The sequence below is a fragment of the Meriones unguiculatus genome, chromosome 17 (assembly GCF_030254825.1).
Source record: "Meriones unguiculatus strain TT.TT164.6M chromosome 17, Bangor_MerUng_6.1, whole genome shotgun sequence".
Lineage (NCBI taxonomy): Eukaryota > Metazoa > Chordata > Mammalia > Rodentia > Muridae > Meriones > Meriones unguiculatus.
Genome location: NC_083364.1, coordinates 10,074,743 through 10,094,702, shown reverse-complemented (window position 1 = coordinate 10,094,702; position 19,960 = coordinate 10,074,743). Strand labels below are relative to the sequence as shown.

Genomic DNA, 19,960 nt, shown 5'->3' with positions numbered 1-19,960 from the left:
GAGACCGTGCTGGAGAAAAAAATTAAAGAACCCAGGTGGACTAATGGTTTAGAGATGGATTTTTCTTGCACAGTAAGAAGGCTGGACTTTGTTCTGGGCCCACATCTTTGCATTTCTCTGGCTTTTCTCTCAGTGGTTACTGGGTGGAGGCAATTGCTCCAAGCATTTTAGGTTTTCTTTGTTTTTGTTTTGTTTTTGTTTTTGTATGGGTTTTTGTTTTTTTTTTGAGTTCAGGCTTTGTTTTTGGTTTGGTTTGGTTTGGTTTTTTTTCTTTTCAAAAAATATATTCTCTGAGAATTTCATACATGTACACAATATATTTTAATCATTTACCCTCAATTCCCCCCAGGTCCCCTTCCTACACTATGTCCCCCTCTTCATTTCATGCCCTCCTCTTTTCTTTCTTTCCATTTTTTCAACTAGTTAATGTTGCCCATATCTGCAGGGGTGCCCATCCACAAGGATGAACAGCATCCTGGAGACCATACCCCTAGAGCAAAACGGCTTTCCCTCCCCCGGCAGCCATCAGCTGCCAAGAGCTCTTCCGGTAAGGGTGGGGCCTCACAGGTTCCTCCCACAAATAAGGAGGAAAAAGTGCGAAAACAGGCTCCATCCCTTCAGTTCCTCACTTCAATCACATTGGTTAAAACAGTGTCACCCTTCTAGCGGCAGAAGAGGTTGGGGGAGAACTTTACTTCTTAATTTCCGTGGCAGAGAAGAGCAAGTCAGACACTATACTTGCTTGTCATACTGTGAAAAACAAACTGAGCTGTTAAAGCCCCGTGTGAATACCGGAAACGTCCAGAATGTGTAACTGTAGCCCCAGATGCACGTTCTGCCCAAGAGTAGGTGCTGGGATTAGGGGAAAGTTACATATTGGAGGTGGCAGTTCATTGCATGCTCTACCACTGAGACGCACACATATGTGGGAGTGATGTGCGCATGCGCGCACACATACATACATACATGCATGCATGCATACATACATACACACATACATGCATACATACATACATACATGCATGCATACATACATACATACATACACACACACACACACATGCCTAGTATGGGATGGGGAAGGGAACTTGAGACAGGATCTTGTGTTGCCCAGGTCGATTTCAAATCCACAATCCTCCAGTCTTGTCTTCCCAAGCGGCAAAACTATAGGTGTGACCCTGTACCCTGCTCACTCTAGCTCATTTTCATTATGGGAAATACAAATTCACTCATAGTAGCCCCCAAAAAGGACGTGTTTAATTATATGGGAAGGCATATGTCTGGTGTCCGCAGAATGACTGTTTGCATAACCAGGCTTTGTGAGAGTGCTCCTGGAATTGACAGCAGAGCCACCTCAACAAAACCTGGGAGAGGAGCTGAGCTTTTCTGGTAGGCAGCCCATCTCCACACCCACACATCTGAACTGTAGAGAGGAGCTTTGATGGGCCCAACTTTCCTCTTATACAAGGCTACAAGTGACGTTCAAGCCTGCTGTTTGACCTTCACACCACGTGCCCACTCCATTATCCTGCATGGGCACAAACAGCCGTCCAGACCCAGCTCCTAGGCAGAGCTCTAAACCAGGATAATTCCTTTGGAGAGTAGCAGAGTTGGCTCTGGCATGGAGATGCCTAGTGACCATTGGGCCCGTGAAGTTAGCCTGGTAAGAAGTGTGGAGGGTCCACATGCAGAACCTGCAGGCGTCTTCTTTCTGAGCAGTTCTGCATCGTAAGGACCACAGCCGGACAGTGTCCAAAGCCCCCCTGGAGTTCCTAATCCCTCCATGCTGGCCGATATTAGGAGCAGGAATTACAGCTAAAACTGCTTCTCCCCAGAGGAAAGTAATAAATTCTGAACCCTGAACTCATTTCCTTTGAACCGCACTGCGTACAGGGTCTGTAACTGGGCTCATAAAACTGTGCGTTCTCCCCGGGGGTAGGGGTAGGGAGCATTCATCTAGCATGTTAAATGGTTCCCTCACCTGCCCTTTACAGAAGCCTCCCTGCAGACGCTCAGGAAACACTAATTAAGCATTTTTGCTCTTTCAGGCAGCATTAAAGAATCCTCCTCAGCCTCTCTCCCCATGCACACATGCAGACATGTTTTTACATCCAGGGCAGCATCATGGCTCAGGGTGGCTTGAAGGATGGTCACTGCGGTCCAGCTCCATAGAACTTCTGGCTATTGTGCTGTCTTAGCCTGAGAAAACACTCTGAAAAGGCTCTCAGAGTAGGAATCTGTGGGGCTGATTGTTGGCTGCAGCCGTCATGCTGAGATTAGGTGTCCGAAATGTGTTTCTCCTGTTTTCCCGAAACTTTGTACTGTCAGAATGTCTCCCTGTGCCCCATCCAGCATACTTAGGATTCTACAGGCAGCATCTCCTTCCTAACAGAGCTCTGAGGTCAACACAGTTATTGTACCTATCCTGTACACTGGCCACTGAGACTCAAGAAAATAAGAGAGCACCCCAAGGTTGTACAGCTGTCAAGTAGCAAACTGGCACTTCTAACACACACACATCTGATTACAGGGTCTCTGTGGTGAGAGCTGAGGTCAAGAAATATGTGCACTCAGGCTCAGAGTGACTCGCCACGCACTGGCTCAAGGGGCTCTGTCAAGGGCGCCTCTGTCGTGAGCACACACAGGATCCCTTGGTCTTAGTACCTCAGCTGCCAGGGTTTCTCAGAGAAATACTGTTGGCCTTAGACTCCACTGAAGATGATGGTGTGGTAGGGAGGGTAATTGGGAACGACAGTAATGGCCTCTGTGTGTACATAAACCCAGGCCAGACAGAATTGTGTAAAATGTGATTGTGTGCCTACAGTTTAGCTTAATGGATAAGTAGTGTATATACCACGATCTCTCGCACAAGATTAAATTGGTTAGACATTCTAAATGTTTCCAGATGGAGGGCCTGCCTCAGCCAGGGCCAGGAGAGGGGGTGGAGGGCGCAGTTTGAATCGACTACTGTGGAGGTTAGAACAGAGAGAGAGAGAAAAAAAAAGATATCCCCGCAACTCATCTCCATTTCTTAAGGCCAAAACCCTTTACTCAAGAGGATGGTGATAAAATCATACCCAAGAGAAAAATGGCTGGGAGGCTTCAGTTGGGGTTCCAGAAAGGCAGGCTAATGTATTTAAGCCATCTAATGAAGAATCACAGACTCCCTCCCCACAGGCAAGCACCCGCCCACACTCTCTGCGACCTCCTCTGAATACTTTCCTGCTGTGCTTTGACTCTGCCAAGCATGGATCTTTATTTCACATTTGGGTTCTAAATTTCAAATCCAGTTTACTCTGGTAGTTTTAAGGCTGGAGGTGGGGGGAGAAGGTGAAGAAATGTGATTTAATTCTAAGAAAAAAAGGCTCAAAAACCTTCTTGGAAATTACCATGGTTCCCATTCATCATTGTAGCTCCTAATTTGATTTGATGAATTAAATATAAATAAATCAAAACCATGTGTATCAAATTTATGTTTTTTTAAAAAAATGCGCAGGGGTTTAAGAATTAGAGAAGGGTTGCTTTCTAGCCAAACACATTTTCAGTTTTGCTGAGCACAAGGCCCTGGAAAAATCCTGAGTTTGCCAAACCTGAAGAGCAGGGGCCAGGTTTCCGGAGCCTCTCTCAGACCTTCTGGCCAAGACCTGAATTCCACAGGAGGCCCCGGCGGGGGAGCAGGGGTCTGCTAGCAGGCTGCAGGGGTGTGTGGGAGACTTTCACTCTCTGGTCAACAGCACCCCGCTTTCTTTGTGTGACTGAGGGGGCTGCAGCCCCCTCCCCAGCCATCACCAGCCAGGTGTGCCTCGTGCCTAATTAGGAAGCTCAGGGCTCAGGATCCTGAAAAGTGCAGAGCGGAGGGATGTGCGAACACTGGTGCCGGGGCCCTCTGCATTGTCCTCTTTCCTAGGTTTCCCCACTTCCAGCCGGCACACAGCATCCTGCTACTCACAGCTTGGCACAGGCCTGAGGGCTCGGCCTCCAGATGTTCCCTGCTGTCCTCCCCTTTGGGCCTGTGACAGGCCCCCTGTGGAGCTAGGATTCCTAATTTCACCGTCTTTTCCGGCCTTCGCTCCAAGACTGTGCCCCAGTTTGGGCTCCTGGAAGAACAAGGCCTTTTTCTGTCTGGGGGCTGTTCTGTAGAGCCAGCTCCCTCCCCCGACTCCACAGTCAGTCCTGTCTGCTAGCCCAGCCAGACAGAACCACAACGAGGCTAATTTCCTCTCTGCTTTGGTTCTCCTCTCTTTGGTTTTCAGGAGTCCCTCGGCTGTTTCTTATAACGCCAACTCATTTAGCTCATTCTTGGGATTGTTTTTTTAATCTAGATAACTCTTTTTTTTTTCTCACCCGAAACACTCCTTTCATAAAGGCCCAAGAAGTCTGCATCTAAGATCCACCCCACGTACACCAGGACCGCAGCCGTTTTTCCTTCATCTCGGGGCTTGGCATGGCCTGGACTGATGGATTATGGGATGGAGCAAATAAGAGCATCAGTGAAATTGCTGGCACGAGTCCTAGTGTGTGGTTAATGATGATCAGTAATGTTCTCCCCTTCTTTCCTACTGGCCTCTGGAAGGCCCGTTCACACTTCGGCACTTCCTGTGGCCACGTACATATCGAAAGGGAGTATGTTTGGGAGTCCTGGTATTTCCCGTGCAAACACAAAGGATATTTATGGCCTTCTATTTACATTTTAACATCTGTAGCTTTCTGATTCTTGGTGATTTTTTGTGTTCCAGGCTACAGCTCCCATTTGGGGAAAGAGCATGTTTTTCTACTCTGTGCTTCTGCAGTCTCCTTTATAAGAAACCAGGAAAAGGGGAGGTGATCGTGCAAGATAAGAACATTTGTATGTCCCTGAACATCTGCAAGTCTTAAAAGGGTCCATCTGATAAGAGGGGGGAAAGTCTATTTAAAACAAAAAGCACTCTGGCCATAGAATCTTTAATCCAGTACTCAGAAGCAAAGGCAAGGGAATGTCTGACTTGGAGGCTAGCCTGGTCTAAGTAGCAAATTCCAGGGCAGCCAGAGATATGTAAGAGAGAGAGACAGGGTCTCAAGAAAACAGAAAAACATGGAGGGAATAATATGCCCCTCAGAAATTAGGCTTTGGGGCCATTTACAGAGGAGGCTAGCTGAAGAATAATTAGCATAAGCCCTGTCACTTGCTTCATAAGGGATAGAAGCTCCGATAAGGAAGGGAAAATGATGCAGCAAAGAGTAAGTAGGACAATTAGAAGGAAGCAAGAGTGCAGATGGATGTGAAATGAGATTTGCCTTAGAGTCACTCTCTGCTAGGTTAGCTAAAGGACTGTTAGTACTGGACCTGAAGCAGGAAGGGGAGCTCCCGCACGTGTGAGGAGCTGCACACATGGCAGGAACTGTGACCATGAGGTGAATTGAGGTGATAATATGAAAGCTAAAGGAGTCATGTCTGAGAATTTTTTCATGTAAAGTAACAAAGGCTCACCTGAGGTCAGACTTAATTTACAGAGTGAAACAGAAAGATGATTTCTATTTCATATTTTTAGGCACAGGGCTGGGACTGTGGATTAATGGTGAAAAGGATGACCCTGTCTTTGCATGGCTTCAAGGGCTGGTGTGTCCGTGTCCTCCAATACACACACACATATACACATATTTTGCTTTCTAGACTGAAAGAAAAGAAGAATTATTAGTGTCTGAAGAAGAAAATAATCTTATTTCTTTTCCTTTTGAGTTTTCTGAACCAATTTTAAAATAGACATGAAAGTGTGTAGAGTCAAAATAACTTCCTATCATTTAGGTTGGGAACCATGGACAGCCCTGAATTCTAGAATTCTGTTATCCCCATCAAGGGAGAGCTTTCTTACTGCTTACTTGCTGAAGGCAGAAACAGAAATCATGAGTCCATGTCCCGGAGCCTCCTGGCAAGGTCAAACAGTTCTTGAGTGGAGAGTGAAGATTGAAAGAAAATTTAAAAAAACCAACATACTACACATGGGATCAGTTCAAGAGGGCTTCCTGTAGAAACTGTCACACAGGTTTATTCCACAATCCCTTTTAAAGTCAGAGCAAAGCACCTCAGTACAATGAAGGAGTTCATGGAGACATCAAACTTATTTACCTCAACCACCTGTCTGTGTGATCCTCACACAAACAAAAGGAAATGAACTTGGCAAAACCTGCTTATCCCTCACTTTAGGTGAAGGCCAGGGTGAAAACATCATTTTGCTGAGAGCTCAATAACAAAGCAGCCTGACAAACAAGTGGCTCTCCACATTTGTAGACGGAGACCAAAGAGAAAATTCCAGGTAATTCAGTGTCCCATTTTAACCATACAGAGCAGTGGGTCCCAATCTGTGGGTCACAATCCCTCTGCTAAATTTCCCAGAATATTTACTTCATAAAGTAAACGGTAACAGTAGCAAAATTACAGTTATGAAGTACCAACAAAAATAAGTTTATGGTTGGGGGTCACCACAACCTGAGGAACTGTATTAAAGGTCTCAACCTTAAGGAAAGTTGAGAGCCACTGGTATAGGGAGTTGGGCCTAGACTTTTTTGCCTTTTGTTGACTGTAAAGAGATCACTTTCAAAACTATTCACTCTCATGTTCTATGGTTGTTAATGTTTTTGATTCAGTGGTCCACAGAATGGGTCTAGCTGAGTGGTTTCCACACGCCAGCCCCAACCCTTCCCCATCAGCATCCCTCATATGTTCCCAGTCAAATGTTTGGCATCTGAAGGCAGAGCTAGGCTAGGCTGGAAGTCTAAGATGGTCGCTCAGCAGGCTGGCAGTGTGGGCTCTCAGGTGAGAGTTTAGCTTAGGCAGCAACATGTGGTATATCCAAATTGTCTCAGAGCCTCAGAGCAGGGCACACAGTCTAGAGAAACTGTCCCAAGAACAAGTTGTTGGGGTCCTAGGCAGCATCTCAAAGCTTCAGAAGCTCTGAAGCTGTAGACCCATGCCTCTTCAGCATTTGATGATAGGGGAAATCTCTGAGATCAGTGCACATGGAGGGGCACATGTGTTGTGGACATGATACTAGACTCTTAAGGGCTTCTCTAAGAGTTTTGGGGAACTGTGGCGAGTTCCCCCAAAAAATCAAGACAGAGACCTCTTGGATTTATGAAAGCTTTAAAGCACAGTAACTGGGCAGATATCAACCCTGAAAGCTATTTTGCTATTTCCCATCCACACACCCCCTGTTATTTGCCTTAATCATTCCTGTCTGGGCTGCTTCTGTTCATGGCCCAAAATAGACCATAGTGACATCCTTCTCTCCAGCTTCCTTTCCTCGTGTTACATCTTCTGCTTCCTTCCTCCCCTCCTGCCGACCTCATGGTCTCTCTCAGAGCCCACACACAGAAACCTAAGCTCTACCTACCTCTTTTCTGCCCAGTCACAGGCTTCAGCATACTTATTAACCAATCAGCTTTAAATTAGGTAGAGCAAGGTTTACACAACAAAGACAGGTGTACATGAGAATATGCTCATCTGGACAGCAACCAGATCTTGGGGGCCAGTAATCAGCATTAGAATATACAGCGTAGACCAACCCCCAATGCACTTGGAGGCTGTCAGTTGATTTACAGTGAAAGTGTTTTGCCAAAGAGAGAAGGACTCCTGGCTGCCATCTTGGAGTCTTATCGTGATTTTCCTGGAAAGTACTTTCCCTGCTGTGAACCCCTGATAGTTAAGGGCAAACTAATACAACCTGATGAATTAGCTGTGCAGTGAATTACGAAAGGACTGCTAATAAAAGCAGATTTACAAATGACTTCTGCTCAGAGCAGGGCCTGTGAGTTCTGCCTCTTACTAGAAAATGTAGCCTGTTCTGGATAGAAAGTAAAAAGCAAGTTTGCAGTCCAGACACAGCTTTGTATTTGTATAGTTCTCAAAGAGAAGCTTAGTGTTCAAGCTTCCAGGAGTCAGTCAATCTTTCTTTCTTTTTTCTTTCTTTCATTTCTTTCTTTCTTTCTTTCTTTCTTTCTTTCTTTCTTTCACCTTCCTTCCTTCCTTTCCCCCCCTTCTCTCTCTCCCAGGGTTTCTCTGTGTAGCCCTGACTATCCTGGTAACTTAATCTGTAGACCAGGCTGGCCTTGAACTCAGAGATCCATCTGCCTCTGCCTTCTGAGTGCCAAGACTGAAGACATGCACCACCATACCTGGCTCAAAGCACTTGTCAAAATTATTCTATACTTTATTATTAAATGGCAACATTTAATAATCTTATTTCCCCCTAAAATAAGATATAACACATCATACACACAGAGAAGCTTTTGATACTACAGGGCACATGGTGTCTTCAGCATTTTCCAGAGTTGATCAATGTTTGATCTTAGAATCTTGAGAGCACGTCACATAAATATGTAATTAAAAAATAAAAAACATGGCAGAAATAGGTATAGGGCAACTTCTGAAACTGTTAGAAATTCTGCCTTCATCCCAAACTGAACTTTATATAATAGTTTTTATGAAATCAGTAACTCAAACATCAGTTATTTTTTGTTTGCTTGGTTGGGTTTTTTGAGTCGGGGTTACTTTGTGTATCTCTGGCTGTCCTGGAACTCACTTTGTAGACCAGGCTGGCCTCAAAATCAAGAGATTCAACTGTCTCTGCCTCCTGAGTGCTGGGATTAAAGGCATGTCCACCACTGTCCAGCTCAAACATCACTTCTTATAGTCAAATTCTATATTATGATACAGTCCAAAGATACATTAGTTTGACATTTACATGCTAAGGAATGCTGGCACAAAAATGTTGCAAGTTCTGTTTCCTATACTGTTTCTATAAGAGCAGAAAACTTTGTAGCAGGCTGTAGTCTGTAATCTGAGCTGTGGAGTTTCAGGCATATTGGCTGGCATGTACAGTGTGGTGGTGTGCACAGTGCTGAGAGCATGTGTTGTATGTTCAGAACCAAAGCTGCAGTGCAGTCACAGGATACAGCCAGATGTGAGTATGAGATACAGCCAGATATGCAATGCAACTTAATATGGGTCATATTTTGGATTAAATTGAGATTTTGTGCATTCATGAACCTTTGGTTGTTCCCGGATTTTTCACAACTTCCACATTTAGTAATAGGGTCATGACTTATAGTTGAAGAAGTGTTGCATTAAATCTTGGATGAACTAGGAATTTCCATCTTTTATATATATAAATATATATATATATTTCATCTTCATTTTGAGGACTCGCACTCTATACCCATGATAACCTAGAATTCACTGTGTAGACTAGGCTGACCCCAAACTTCTAGCCATCCTCCGGCCTCAGCATCACAAATACTGGGATTACAGGCATGAGCTGCCACACCTGGCTCTTTGTGGAGAATTCTTAAAAGCACCATTCTACAGCATTTCTGACTGTGCTTTAGGAACTTGTTTTGATAACCCTGGTGTGGGCTTGGTGTGTTAACGTCACCACACTTTAGTCCTGGAGAGTGGGAGTGATTCCTTTATGTCAAGCCAGGCAACAACAGAGCGAGTTTTCCATTTCCCCACAAGTCTGCTAAGACCTGGGCGTTTTGTTGTGCAGTTTTCCTCCCCTGATCCTCCTGCACAGTGAACTGTGTATTTTGCCTCTTGCTCACTTAAGGCTTCTGAAAACCTACCCTTTGTGAAGAGTCTATGCTATAGTGACCCACTGGGTTCTTCTTGTTCCAGTGAGTAGAAGTAGCCATAGGAACCAAAACTTATAATCATTTCACTGCTTACACATCAGTTATCATAGTAAGCCAAGAGGACACAGTTAACTTTCAAGCTGGAACGCAGGGCGGTTGTCTCCTGTAGCCTCAGGCAGAGGCAAGTGGATCTCTGTGAGTTTGAGGCCAGCCTGGTTTACAGGATGGCTGGAGAATATGTACACACAAAGAAACTATTGTGTGCAAGCCAGTTGCTCTTACTTATAAACCTTGTATCCTGAACTGACAACTCCTCCTATCTAAGCAGCATACTCGCAGGCTGGCATTTCCCCAGGTCCTTATCCCCAGCAATGAAGAGCTTCTCCTCAAATGATGGCTGGTGTAGATTCTGTCCAACTTGTTGTCTAACTTACTGAACAAGGCTTTCACTTAATGATGAACCTGCTGTTGGACAATCAGAAGAAAGAGGTGAAGCATAGCTGTGTCTGAGCCCATTCATGGAGCTTCTTCCTGTACCCCACTGGTTATGAGCTGTGGAGAAAATGGAAGTCCTGTGTTCTTGGCATTGGCTACATCTTCAGGCCGGGTGTAACTCTACCAAATATTTTAGCTGATTTTAAAGCATTGGGAGCTGTTAAGTCTTATCTGCTCTCTAAAAGTCAAATTCTTATTTTGTCTGTGGACTTCAGAAGAAGAAACTAAAAGCCACAAGAATATCTGTGGTATATTTCAAGTCTAGAACTATCCTTAGCCAAAAACAAAACAAACAAACAAAACGAACCTAGCTTCTTTTGGGTAGTCCTTATCCTCTGCAACCACAAAGCAGAAATCCTGTTCTGCAACCAAACCAAATTAGGAAAAGCTCTCTAGCACACCCACCCTCTCCCACCTCCGGCTCTGGCCCTGCTCTTTCTCTGTAATTGAAAGACTGTCAGCGTCCAGCTTCTCCTCCTGACCCCACTAATGCTGTGGACCCGGTACACCTCTAATCAGCATTCCTACCGCTTCTCAGAATTGTAAAAGAGCAAAGTGATTTTGCTGAGGCGGAAGTGCGTCTGAAACCCAGTTCCCCTGCCATCAGCTGCGGTGTTGGCCTCCTGACATGTAGGGTCTCTAGAGAGCAGCAGTTTTCAACCTCTGGGTCGCAAATCTTTGGGGTTAGAATGACCCTTTCACAGGGGTCACCTAAGAGCATCAGAAACACAGATATTTATGATTCATAACAGCACTAAGATACAGTCATGAAGTAGCAGCAAAGATAATTTTATGGTTGGGAGTCATCGCAACCTGAGGAACTGTTTTAAAGGGTTGCAGCCTTAGGAAGGTTAAGAACCACTGGTCTAGAGAATTTGGATGCAGCCCTGAGAGACAGGACACAATGTCAGCCTTAAGACAATCTGTTTGAGTCATATGACCACAAGGAAAGGGGCTGGTACAGACACCATCTGAGTTTGAGTTTGGGGTTGACTAGAAGCATAAGACTTCATGTGTCTTTATCTCCCACTATGCTTTGGGGGTCTTTATCTCGTGAACTGTCCCTGGCTCTCCTGCCAGTGACACTCCTGGGAGCCCTGATCACTGTTCTTGTAACTGAGTATTCAAGAGAAGAAAAAGGCTTGACCAGTTTGCTGAGATGATAAAAACTTAAACGTTGTGAAGATTGCTGAGGAGTGGCGGCTCACATCTCAGATCCCAGCTCAGGCTGTAAAGGTATCCGAGAGAAGCAATGGAAAATTGATGGATTCACCTCTTAAATTAGCTCAGGACTCCTGAGTCAGTTTATAGGACTGTGATCTCTTAGCGTGCCACCAAAATATCAGCAACAGGACAAAGAAGGGAGCACACACCACACAAATGCTGAACCAGCAGCCTACTGCTGGGCCCTACATGGAGGTGCTGCATTAAAGAGTCACACACCCTTGTGTCACCTGTGTGGCCGTCGCTGATGGCAGCTAAGGGCATCTCCAAATGCTGGAAAGCTAGAGCCCTGTGAGCTGTCAACTCTTGGTTCATGCAGGGTGTATTAGCCAAGGCTCTGTCCTCCCGCTCACTCCCCTTACCCTGTGCTGAGTGAGTTTCTTGAGTATGAGAGAGGGAAAGACTGCTTAAAGAGCCTGATGCATTTTGGTGACTATTTGGGCAGGTCAGCATTAGCAAGCTATGCCTGTTGGATCACACTGTCTTATGAATGGGTCTGTAGTTTAGTTATTTTGGGGTATAGCGCCATAGCAAGTGCTCACTATGTGGATCTTCAAGGGAGAGGAGCCTGTCAGCTCTGTCTTGCGACAGCCTGTGCCCAGTAGTAGCCAGGAGATGACTGGAATGATCCCTCTGCTGTTTAGATAGTAGGTGGCTTTTGGCGTGGCTGGTCTGATAGGAATCATTTCCTGTGATGACTGTGTTTGGATCTGTGACCTGGCTGGAGAGAGGGATGCAGTGCAGTGTGTGGCAATTCTCTCCCAGTGCTTGGCGGTGGCCCTGGGCAAAGCACCTGCTCAGCCACAGTCGCAGGAGAACTGCCCGGCTGTGATGTGTGTAGAAGGTTCATGGGCACTAAACGCATCTTCAGCCTACCATATCTTCAAGTTAATAGTGGCCGATTGGGACCTGACACCTCAGTAAGTCAGGGGAGATCTGTGCACTGCTCTGACTTAATGCAAGCCTCCCAAAGCTCAGTGGCCCCTCTCGCCCTTCTTGATCCATTATGACAAGGAGGGGCAGCTCTTAGGAGCATTCACATGTTTTCCTTCTCCCACAAGGTGCTCTGATGTGCACCTCCCAGTTCACCCCTCGGGGTGGGTCCTGCAGCCACACTCCTCCAGAGGTCTCAGTTCTGTGGAGCCTCAGAGTCCACGAGCTTCATGTGAGGCTCCCAGGAACATTGAAAGCTATTTCAGGAAGTGAGCAGAGGGATCTTGGGAGAGGACAGCCTCTGCCTGAAGGAGGCCGACAACAGCTTCAGGGAGGGAAGGTGAGGTCCACAGGGAGCACTGTACTCTGCTGAAGCCCTGCTTGCTGGCGAACATGAGTGCTGAGCGGGATGGCTTGCACACCAATCCAGTCTTTCTGAAAGCATTTTCACAGAGTGTTCTACATCATAGGTTAATGTACGAGACACAAGCTATAAGTGGAAAGTTGGCAAAGTCCTTTGGAAATTGGCTGAAGGGCAGGAAACAAAGGATAGCTGTAAAAACCTAAAAAGCTGTTAATTGAGGAGTGCCTCAGGGAATGGGGTTGCTACTGGCTTTGTGTTATTTACATAAAAATTATGTGGAAAATGCTATTGAAAGGGATTTTCATGCTGGCTAGTGAACTGCATTAGTGAGCTGTGAGTAGAAATGCACATAGAATTGGTGAAGATTCCAATTATTGATGAAATCAAACAACAGCATTTTTCAACCATGTTGGTATGAACCCACAGGGTTCCATTGGCTGGATTTTTACTACTGGGTAGACTAATTTCAGATCAAAGGAATCAACTTGCCACTTTTTGAACCAACAAAGAGCATTTTGAAGCCTTTTGGGCACTGTTCACAGGGTACATCCTGAGGTGGGTATTGTCTTCAGTCCTGAAAATACCCGTTTTAGGGAGGGCAAAGGCAGGTGGAAATGCCTCCTCACTACAGATGTGAGACTGAGCCACCTGGCGTTCTCCACCTCCCCCGTAACTTAATAGTTCCTGTTCAGTGGGACTCAGGTGATCACAGTAGCAGCGTATTGTAGATCAGCCCCAGTGGGAAGCTCTCCAGCTCTCATTTAACACACCATGGGATTAACGTGGTGAGGGAGGACTTGAAGATGGGAGCCCGGGAGAAACGTGCACATTCCTTCCCACAGTCTTAGGAAAGTAGCTGTGTATGGCATCACAGAGTCTAGAAACCCTTTTATTTCCAGGCCGTAGGACCCTTATAGCCCAGCTACTCAAAGAGCAGTGTGGTCCAAGTATTGGCACCACTGACATCGCCTGGAGAACTGCAGGCTCGCATGCCCTTCTCTAGGACTTAAGATGTATTTGTGACTGCCCACCCTCCCTGGCTGACTGGTTCACACACCAACGTTAGAGGAAACAGTGCTCCAACACACCCAGCAACCACAGAAAGTAAAGCAAAAGGGGGTTGGTTGCTTCCCATCAAGGGAAAATAAGACATGGATAGTTTGAAAAGGGATATCTGAAAATTCAAGTTCTACCTTTCTAGGCTTCACTGACCTCTCCTCCACTGGTTGGGAAGGTTCAGTGCCTTCAGAATGTCAGCTCAGCCCTATGTGAGCATACCTTTTGAGGAAAAAAAAAGTATCTAAAAGCTGGTAGAGTATGCCCTTGAGTGTTCTTCCCTGGAAATGGCTCATGTGCTGGGTTATTAGCTAATTGTTACTATCTTCTCCACAGGCCATCAAGGCCTGGCACCTGTGGCTGCTTTTCATTTGCGCTCATTTTCCAAAGTTAAGCATTCTTTTGGTTTCAGCTACCCCACCAGGCTGGCTGCTAACCCATAAACCCAGTCTCTTAAAGGATGTCCCTGGCCTAGACAAACCGGTTGTTCTAGAACAAAGCCTGGATTTGAGCTATCTGGTAGACCTCTGAGAATCCCATTGTCTGTGCCTGAGAGGGCCAGATGCCGCCAGGAACACCTGAGCAGCAGCCTAAGCTATATTCTCTTTCCTCTTCCCACCCTTACCCCAGCGTTTTCTCCAGGCATGCAGGGGAGCAGAACTGAAGAGGGGAAGTCGATGAGTCATTAAATTGATGTTTGTCCTCAGTCCTACCCTAAGGAGACTTGGTTCTTAATTCTTTCTAGTTTTCCAAGGATGACCCTGTCCTTTCTAAGGAGTTCATTAGAAAGTGTTGAAATATCATCATCATTCAAGACATTAGATGAGAGACAGTGTAAAACTTTTCTGATAGCACGCTTCAGAAATGTAACTTTGCCGAGGGTGGCACACTCCTTTAATCCCAGCACTCGGAAGAGAGATGTAAATGGGTTTCTGTGAGTTCAAGGCCGCCTGGTCTACAGAGTGAGTTCCAGGACAGCCAGAGCTACACAGAGAAATCCTGGCTTAAAAAAACAAAAACTCCAAAAAACAAACAAAAAGGAAGGGAGGGAGGAAGGAAGGAGGGAGGAAGGGAAGGAGGAAGGGAAGGAAGAAAGAAAAGAAAGAGAAAGAGAGAGAGAGAGAGAGAGAGAAAGAAAAGAAAAAGAAAGAAAGAAAGAAAGAAAGAAAGAAAGAAAGAAAGAAAGAAAAGAAAGAAACCAAATTTTGTGGGGCTGGAAAGCCATGCAACTAGAAGAGCTAGTCTGGAGCAAGATTAAGGTTGAGACATGCCCAAACCCCCAAAATCTTATCCTAAGACTGACAGGAGTAGGACTCTTCTGTCCTTGCTCTGGGCCTGAATGTCCTGGTGCATGTAGCCTACACAGCACCCCCCAATACCTTTGCCACCCTTGAAGTAGTCAGCTGATAGCCAGGTTTAAGGTTAAACCACCCCCTTCCTCATAAGGACATGTCCAGCCAGCACCTGGAATTCCTCCTGCAAATGAAGCGTTCCTGCCCTGGCCAATGATGTACACTCACCCCGAATACCTCTGCCCACTCCCCAAGGTTTATATAGCCCTGTTCTTCCCCCAAAGAAAGCTGTTTCACTGAAAACCATCTCAGACAAGGCAGACAAGGCTGTTTGTCCTGCATTCACTGCCAGCTCAGATCCCGCCTAACCTACCGGAAGGGCTAAGCTTCATTCCTTCCAGCCTGGTGTGCAACAGTGCCAGGTTACCCTGAGGCCAGAAGCAAACCCAGCTGGCATAGCTTGAGTTGTTATCCTTTGTAACTTGCCCAGGTAGGGGTTTGTCAAATATCAGAGCCTCATCCTTACCTGAAGCAAGGGATGGTTGTTCTGGCCTGTTGGGCCTTCGAGGATATAGGCAAGAAGGATTTCAAATGAGTTCAAACCAAGTATGTCTCCTTGGTCCTTGTCAAATATGTATGGAGCCATTTCTTAAAACCCCATATGGCCTGAGTGTTCCTTAGAATGAAGGAATCTTTTTTTTTTTTTTTCACTTTATATTTATAATACTTGGGAAAGGATAGGCCCTTAATATACACAGAAGAAGAAGAGCAGGCCAGCCCTGTGTTCATCCCGGCTCGCACAGTGCTCACATGTAAGCCATCATCCCTTCAGCTGTATCCCAAACATTACATTTTCAACTCAGATCTTTCTTGTCGATCATTGAGCCCTTTCTGGCCTCATTCACGGCTTTGACTAGGCCTAAGTGTCTGTAAGAAAGTCTCAGAGAGAGGTTACTAATTCCACGAAGCTTGCCATGGAATCAAGTACCTTAGAGTGCACCCATGAAAACTACTAGGCAAGACAGGAAAAAGCAAGGAATCGGAAGCCACGGGGTTAGAGAGAAGGTACAGTTTGTCCCCATCCCCACCGCTGCCCCTGTTTCTCACATCGCAGTATCCCTGCTCTTTTCAGGTCAGAGTCTACGACCTCTCCAAATACGAGCACGGAGCAGATGACGTGCTGATCTTGGCTACTGATGGACTCTGGGATGTTTTGTCAAATGAAGAAGTAGCAGAAGCAATCACTCAGTTTCTTCCCAACTGTGACCCAGATGACCCTCACAGGTTTGTGCCTTTCTAAGCGCCGTGTGGTCTCACTTGGATGCATGGCTTACAGCAGAGGCTGTAGGGGTAGCTCAGCAACCAAACTACAAAAGGGAGCACATCGCTTATCAGAGGTACTTTTGTGACTACAGAAAAATCCTCCTTAACTTCATCCAAGATACAGATGCTAAGAAAAAAGTCTACCAACAGGAGCTGAGGATGCTGCTCAGTTATCATGAACAAGGCCCTGGGTGCAATTGCTAGCACCTCTTCAGCGGGGCCTGGTGGTACATGCCTATAATCTTAGCACTTGGGATATGGCAGCAAGAGGGTCAGAAGTTCAAGGTCATCTTAGCTAAGGAGTTTGAAGCCAGCCTGGGCTGTGTGAAACTCTATTTAAAAAAAAAAAAAAGATTTCTTTTTTTACTTTTACTTTTTTTTCTTTCTGATTAAGATTTGGGATTCAGACAGGTCCCAGGATGTAATGCTCTCTGGCCTAGATCTCACTATCTAGACCAAACGTGGAATGTGCCTCCTGTTTCTGCCTCTGCATGCTGGGATTGCAGCAGGCGCCTTCACACCTTCCTGTGTTCCCGTGTTCTTACTCAGGTTAATTTGGCTTTTGGTGGTGCTCCTAAGAAGGATAACGGGGCCTCTCGGTCATTGATCACCCATTAGGAAAAATTTTGTTTGAGAAGTTCACAGACAAGAGCAGGAGGTTACAGTAGAGTTTCCCTTGTAGCAGCACCAGTGGGTTAATAACCCTAGCAGTCCTGGAAGTCTCAAAGCCTCTGAAAGAAAGGCAGCTTCAGCTCCGACCCCAAGGAATGATTCACCGTGAGTAAAAGCCAGCAGAGCAACAGGCAGTAGAGATGGGCCTGCTAATACTCCCTGACTGAATGGTTAGCAAGAACATCAAAACAAAACCCTTAACTTGCATCAGAACATTGTAAGAGCTTTGAAAGCATTACCAAGGATGAAGCAGGCTTGGTGGTTCACGCTTTCATCCCAGTACCTGGGAGGCAGAATCAGCTAGATCCCTGAGTACAAGATCAGCCTGGTCTGCATAGCAAGTTCCAAATGGCCAGGGCTACGCAGAGAAACCCTATGTGCAAAAAAATAAATCAACATCTAAAAAAGAAAAGAAACTATGATAAAGGAAAGGAGACTAGAAAAAATTACTATGTAGTTTTTTTAAATATGTAAATATGGAGCTGGCGAGATGGCTCAGTGGTTAAAGAAAATTATAAATCAGTACTTACATTTTTTTTAATCTTTAAAAACTTACTTTTATGTATGTGCACAACATATATACAGTGTGCACACAGGCCAAAAGGAGGCATTGGATTCCCTGGAACTAGGGATAGAAATGATTGTGAGCCAACTTGTGGGTACTAGGAATTGAACCCAGGTCCTCTGGAAGAGCATCAAGTGCTCTGAATTGCTGAGCCATCTCTCTAGCCCCAAATGGGTACTTCTTAAGAAACTAAAGAACGTTAGATGCAGCTCCCTCAGAGATGCTAAGATGGGTGTACACAGAACTAGCACTTACACTTAATAACAATCTTCTCAAAAGCAATGGAAGAGCCAGGAGATGGTGGGATTAGCGAACAGCTGTTAATCGAGAGCAGTGACTCTCACCCTTTGATTCGTAACCCCTTGGGGTCGCCTATCAGATATCTTGTATATCAGATGTTTACGTTACAGCTCTTTTTTTAATTATTTTAATTTTTATTAATTACACTTTATTGACTTTGTACCACCCCATAAACCCCTCCCTCCTCCCTTCCCAATCCCACCTTCCTTCCCCTTTGTCCACGCATGCCCCTCCCCAAGTCCACCGATAAGGGAGGTCTTCTTTTTTTCCTTCTGATCCTAGTCAATTAGGTCTCATCAGGAGTGGCTGTGTTTTCTTCTTCTGTGGCCTGGTAAGGCTGCTTCCCCCTCAGGGGGAGGTGATCAAAGAGCAGGCCAATCAGTTCATGTCAGAGACAGTCCCTGTTCCCATTACTATGGAACCCACTTGGACACTAAACTGCCATGGGCTACATCTGTGCAGGGGTTCTATGTTATCTCTATACAGGCTACTTGGTTGGAGTATGCGTCTCAGGAAAGACCCCTGTGCTCAGAGTTTTTGGTTCTGTTGCTCTCCTTGTGGGGTTCCTATCCTCTCCAGATCTTACTATTTCCCACTTCTTTCATAAGAATCCATGCACTGTGCCCATCAGTTGGCCATAAGCCTCAGCATCTGCTTTGATAGTTTGCAGGGCAGAGCCTTTCCGAGGTCCTCTGTGGCAGGCTCCTAACTTGTTCCCTGTTTTCTTCTTTTGATGTCCATCCTCTTTGCCTTTCAGGATGGGCATTTAGCATTTTAGCCAGAGTCCTCCCTCTTGATTAGTTTCTTTAGGTGTACAGATTTTAGTAGGTTTATCCTATATTATATGTCTATATGAGTGAGTACATACAGTGTGCATCTTTCTGCTGCTGGGATAGCTCACTGAGGATGTTCTTTCCTAGTTCCCACCATTTGCCTGCAAATTTCATGATCTCTTTGTTTTTTATTGCTGAGTAATATTCCATTGTGTAGACATACCACAATTTCTATATCCATTCTTCAGTTGAGGGGCATCTGGGTACATTATGATTCTTTTTTTTTAATAATTTATTTAATTTTATTTTATGTGCATTAGTGTGAAGGTGTCAGATCCCTTGGAATTGGGGATTGGCATTACAGACAGTTGTGAGCTGCCATGTGGGTGCTGGGAATTGAACCTGGATCCTTTGGAAGAGCAGACAGTGCTCTTAACCACTGAGCCATCTCTCCAGCCCCACATTATGATTCTTAACAGTAACAAAATTTAGGAAGTAGCAATGGAAATACTTTTATGGTTGGGGGTCACCACAACATGAGGGTCACAGCGTTAGGAAGGTTGAAAACCATTGCTCTAGAAGATTTTTCCTACGGCAGGAAAACTATCACTAAAGAAAATGAATTAAAGAAATATCAAACATAACAAAAACTGAGAAATGTTATTGCCGAGCAATCTCTGAAGAAAATTGTGAAGGATGTACTCATAGAAGAGAAAAAAAAGACCCCAGATGAAAGACCGAAAAAGTCATGTGGATTATTAAGCTGAAGTATAAGGAAGTATGTAGGTGAGAATAGACACACACTGTCTGTATTAGACACCAAGAGAGCTAAGGTTGTTAGAACTAATTTACTGAATTAAAATAGCCTATTGGCCAGGTATGGTGGCACTCACCTAAAATCCTAACACTTGGACATCAGAGATAGAAAAATCACAAGTTCCAGGACAGCTTGAGGTACATGGTGATGCCATCCCCAAAACAAAGAAACTCAGCAACAACAAAACAGCATGTCAATTGACAAAGCATAGTAATCAGCTAAATGGGCTGTGTTTATTTAACTTCTGAGCTTTAAGTAAAGAATAGTGTGATCCCTCCATTGAGGGTGCGGGGAACCCACATGCAGTAGAGCCATATTTCTGAACAACTTAGAACTCAAGGAGAAAAATTACACTGAAAACTAGAAGCAAAACTGGGTTTGGAAAATAGTGCAACATGGAAAGTGTAAAGGCTGGATTTTGACCCTTCTTGTGTGTGTGTGTGTGTGTGTGTGTGGTTTATGAGCTCAGCATAAATCAAGGCTGCACTCACCTCTGACTTAACCAGAAGTGACTGCCTTTCCTCCATGCCATACTCTATG

General features: G+C 45.2%; 1 protein-coding gene across 2 annotated transcripts in view; it reads left to right on the top strand.

The window, feature by feature from the left end:
- The window catches only part of Ppm1h (protein phosphatase, Mg2+/Mn2+ dependent 1H), a 253,956-nt gene that overhangs the window by 215,686 nt on the left and 18,310 nt on the right, over positions 1–19,960 (top strand). Inside the window, exon 9 of one of the 2 annotated variants that reach the window (XM_021636507.2) lies at positions 16,103–16,254. The exons of the other annotated variant lie outside the window; for it this stretch is intronic. Within the exon in view, the coding sequence (XP_021492182.1) occupies positions 16,103–16,254 (152 nt within the window). The remainder of the gene's footprint in view (positions 1–16,102; positions 16,255–19,960) is intronic. 2 annotated transcript variants of the gene reach the window in all.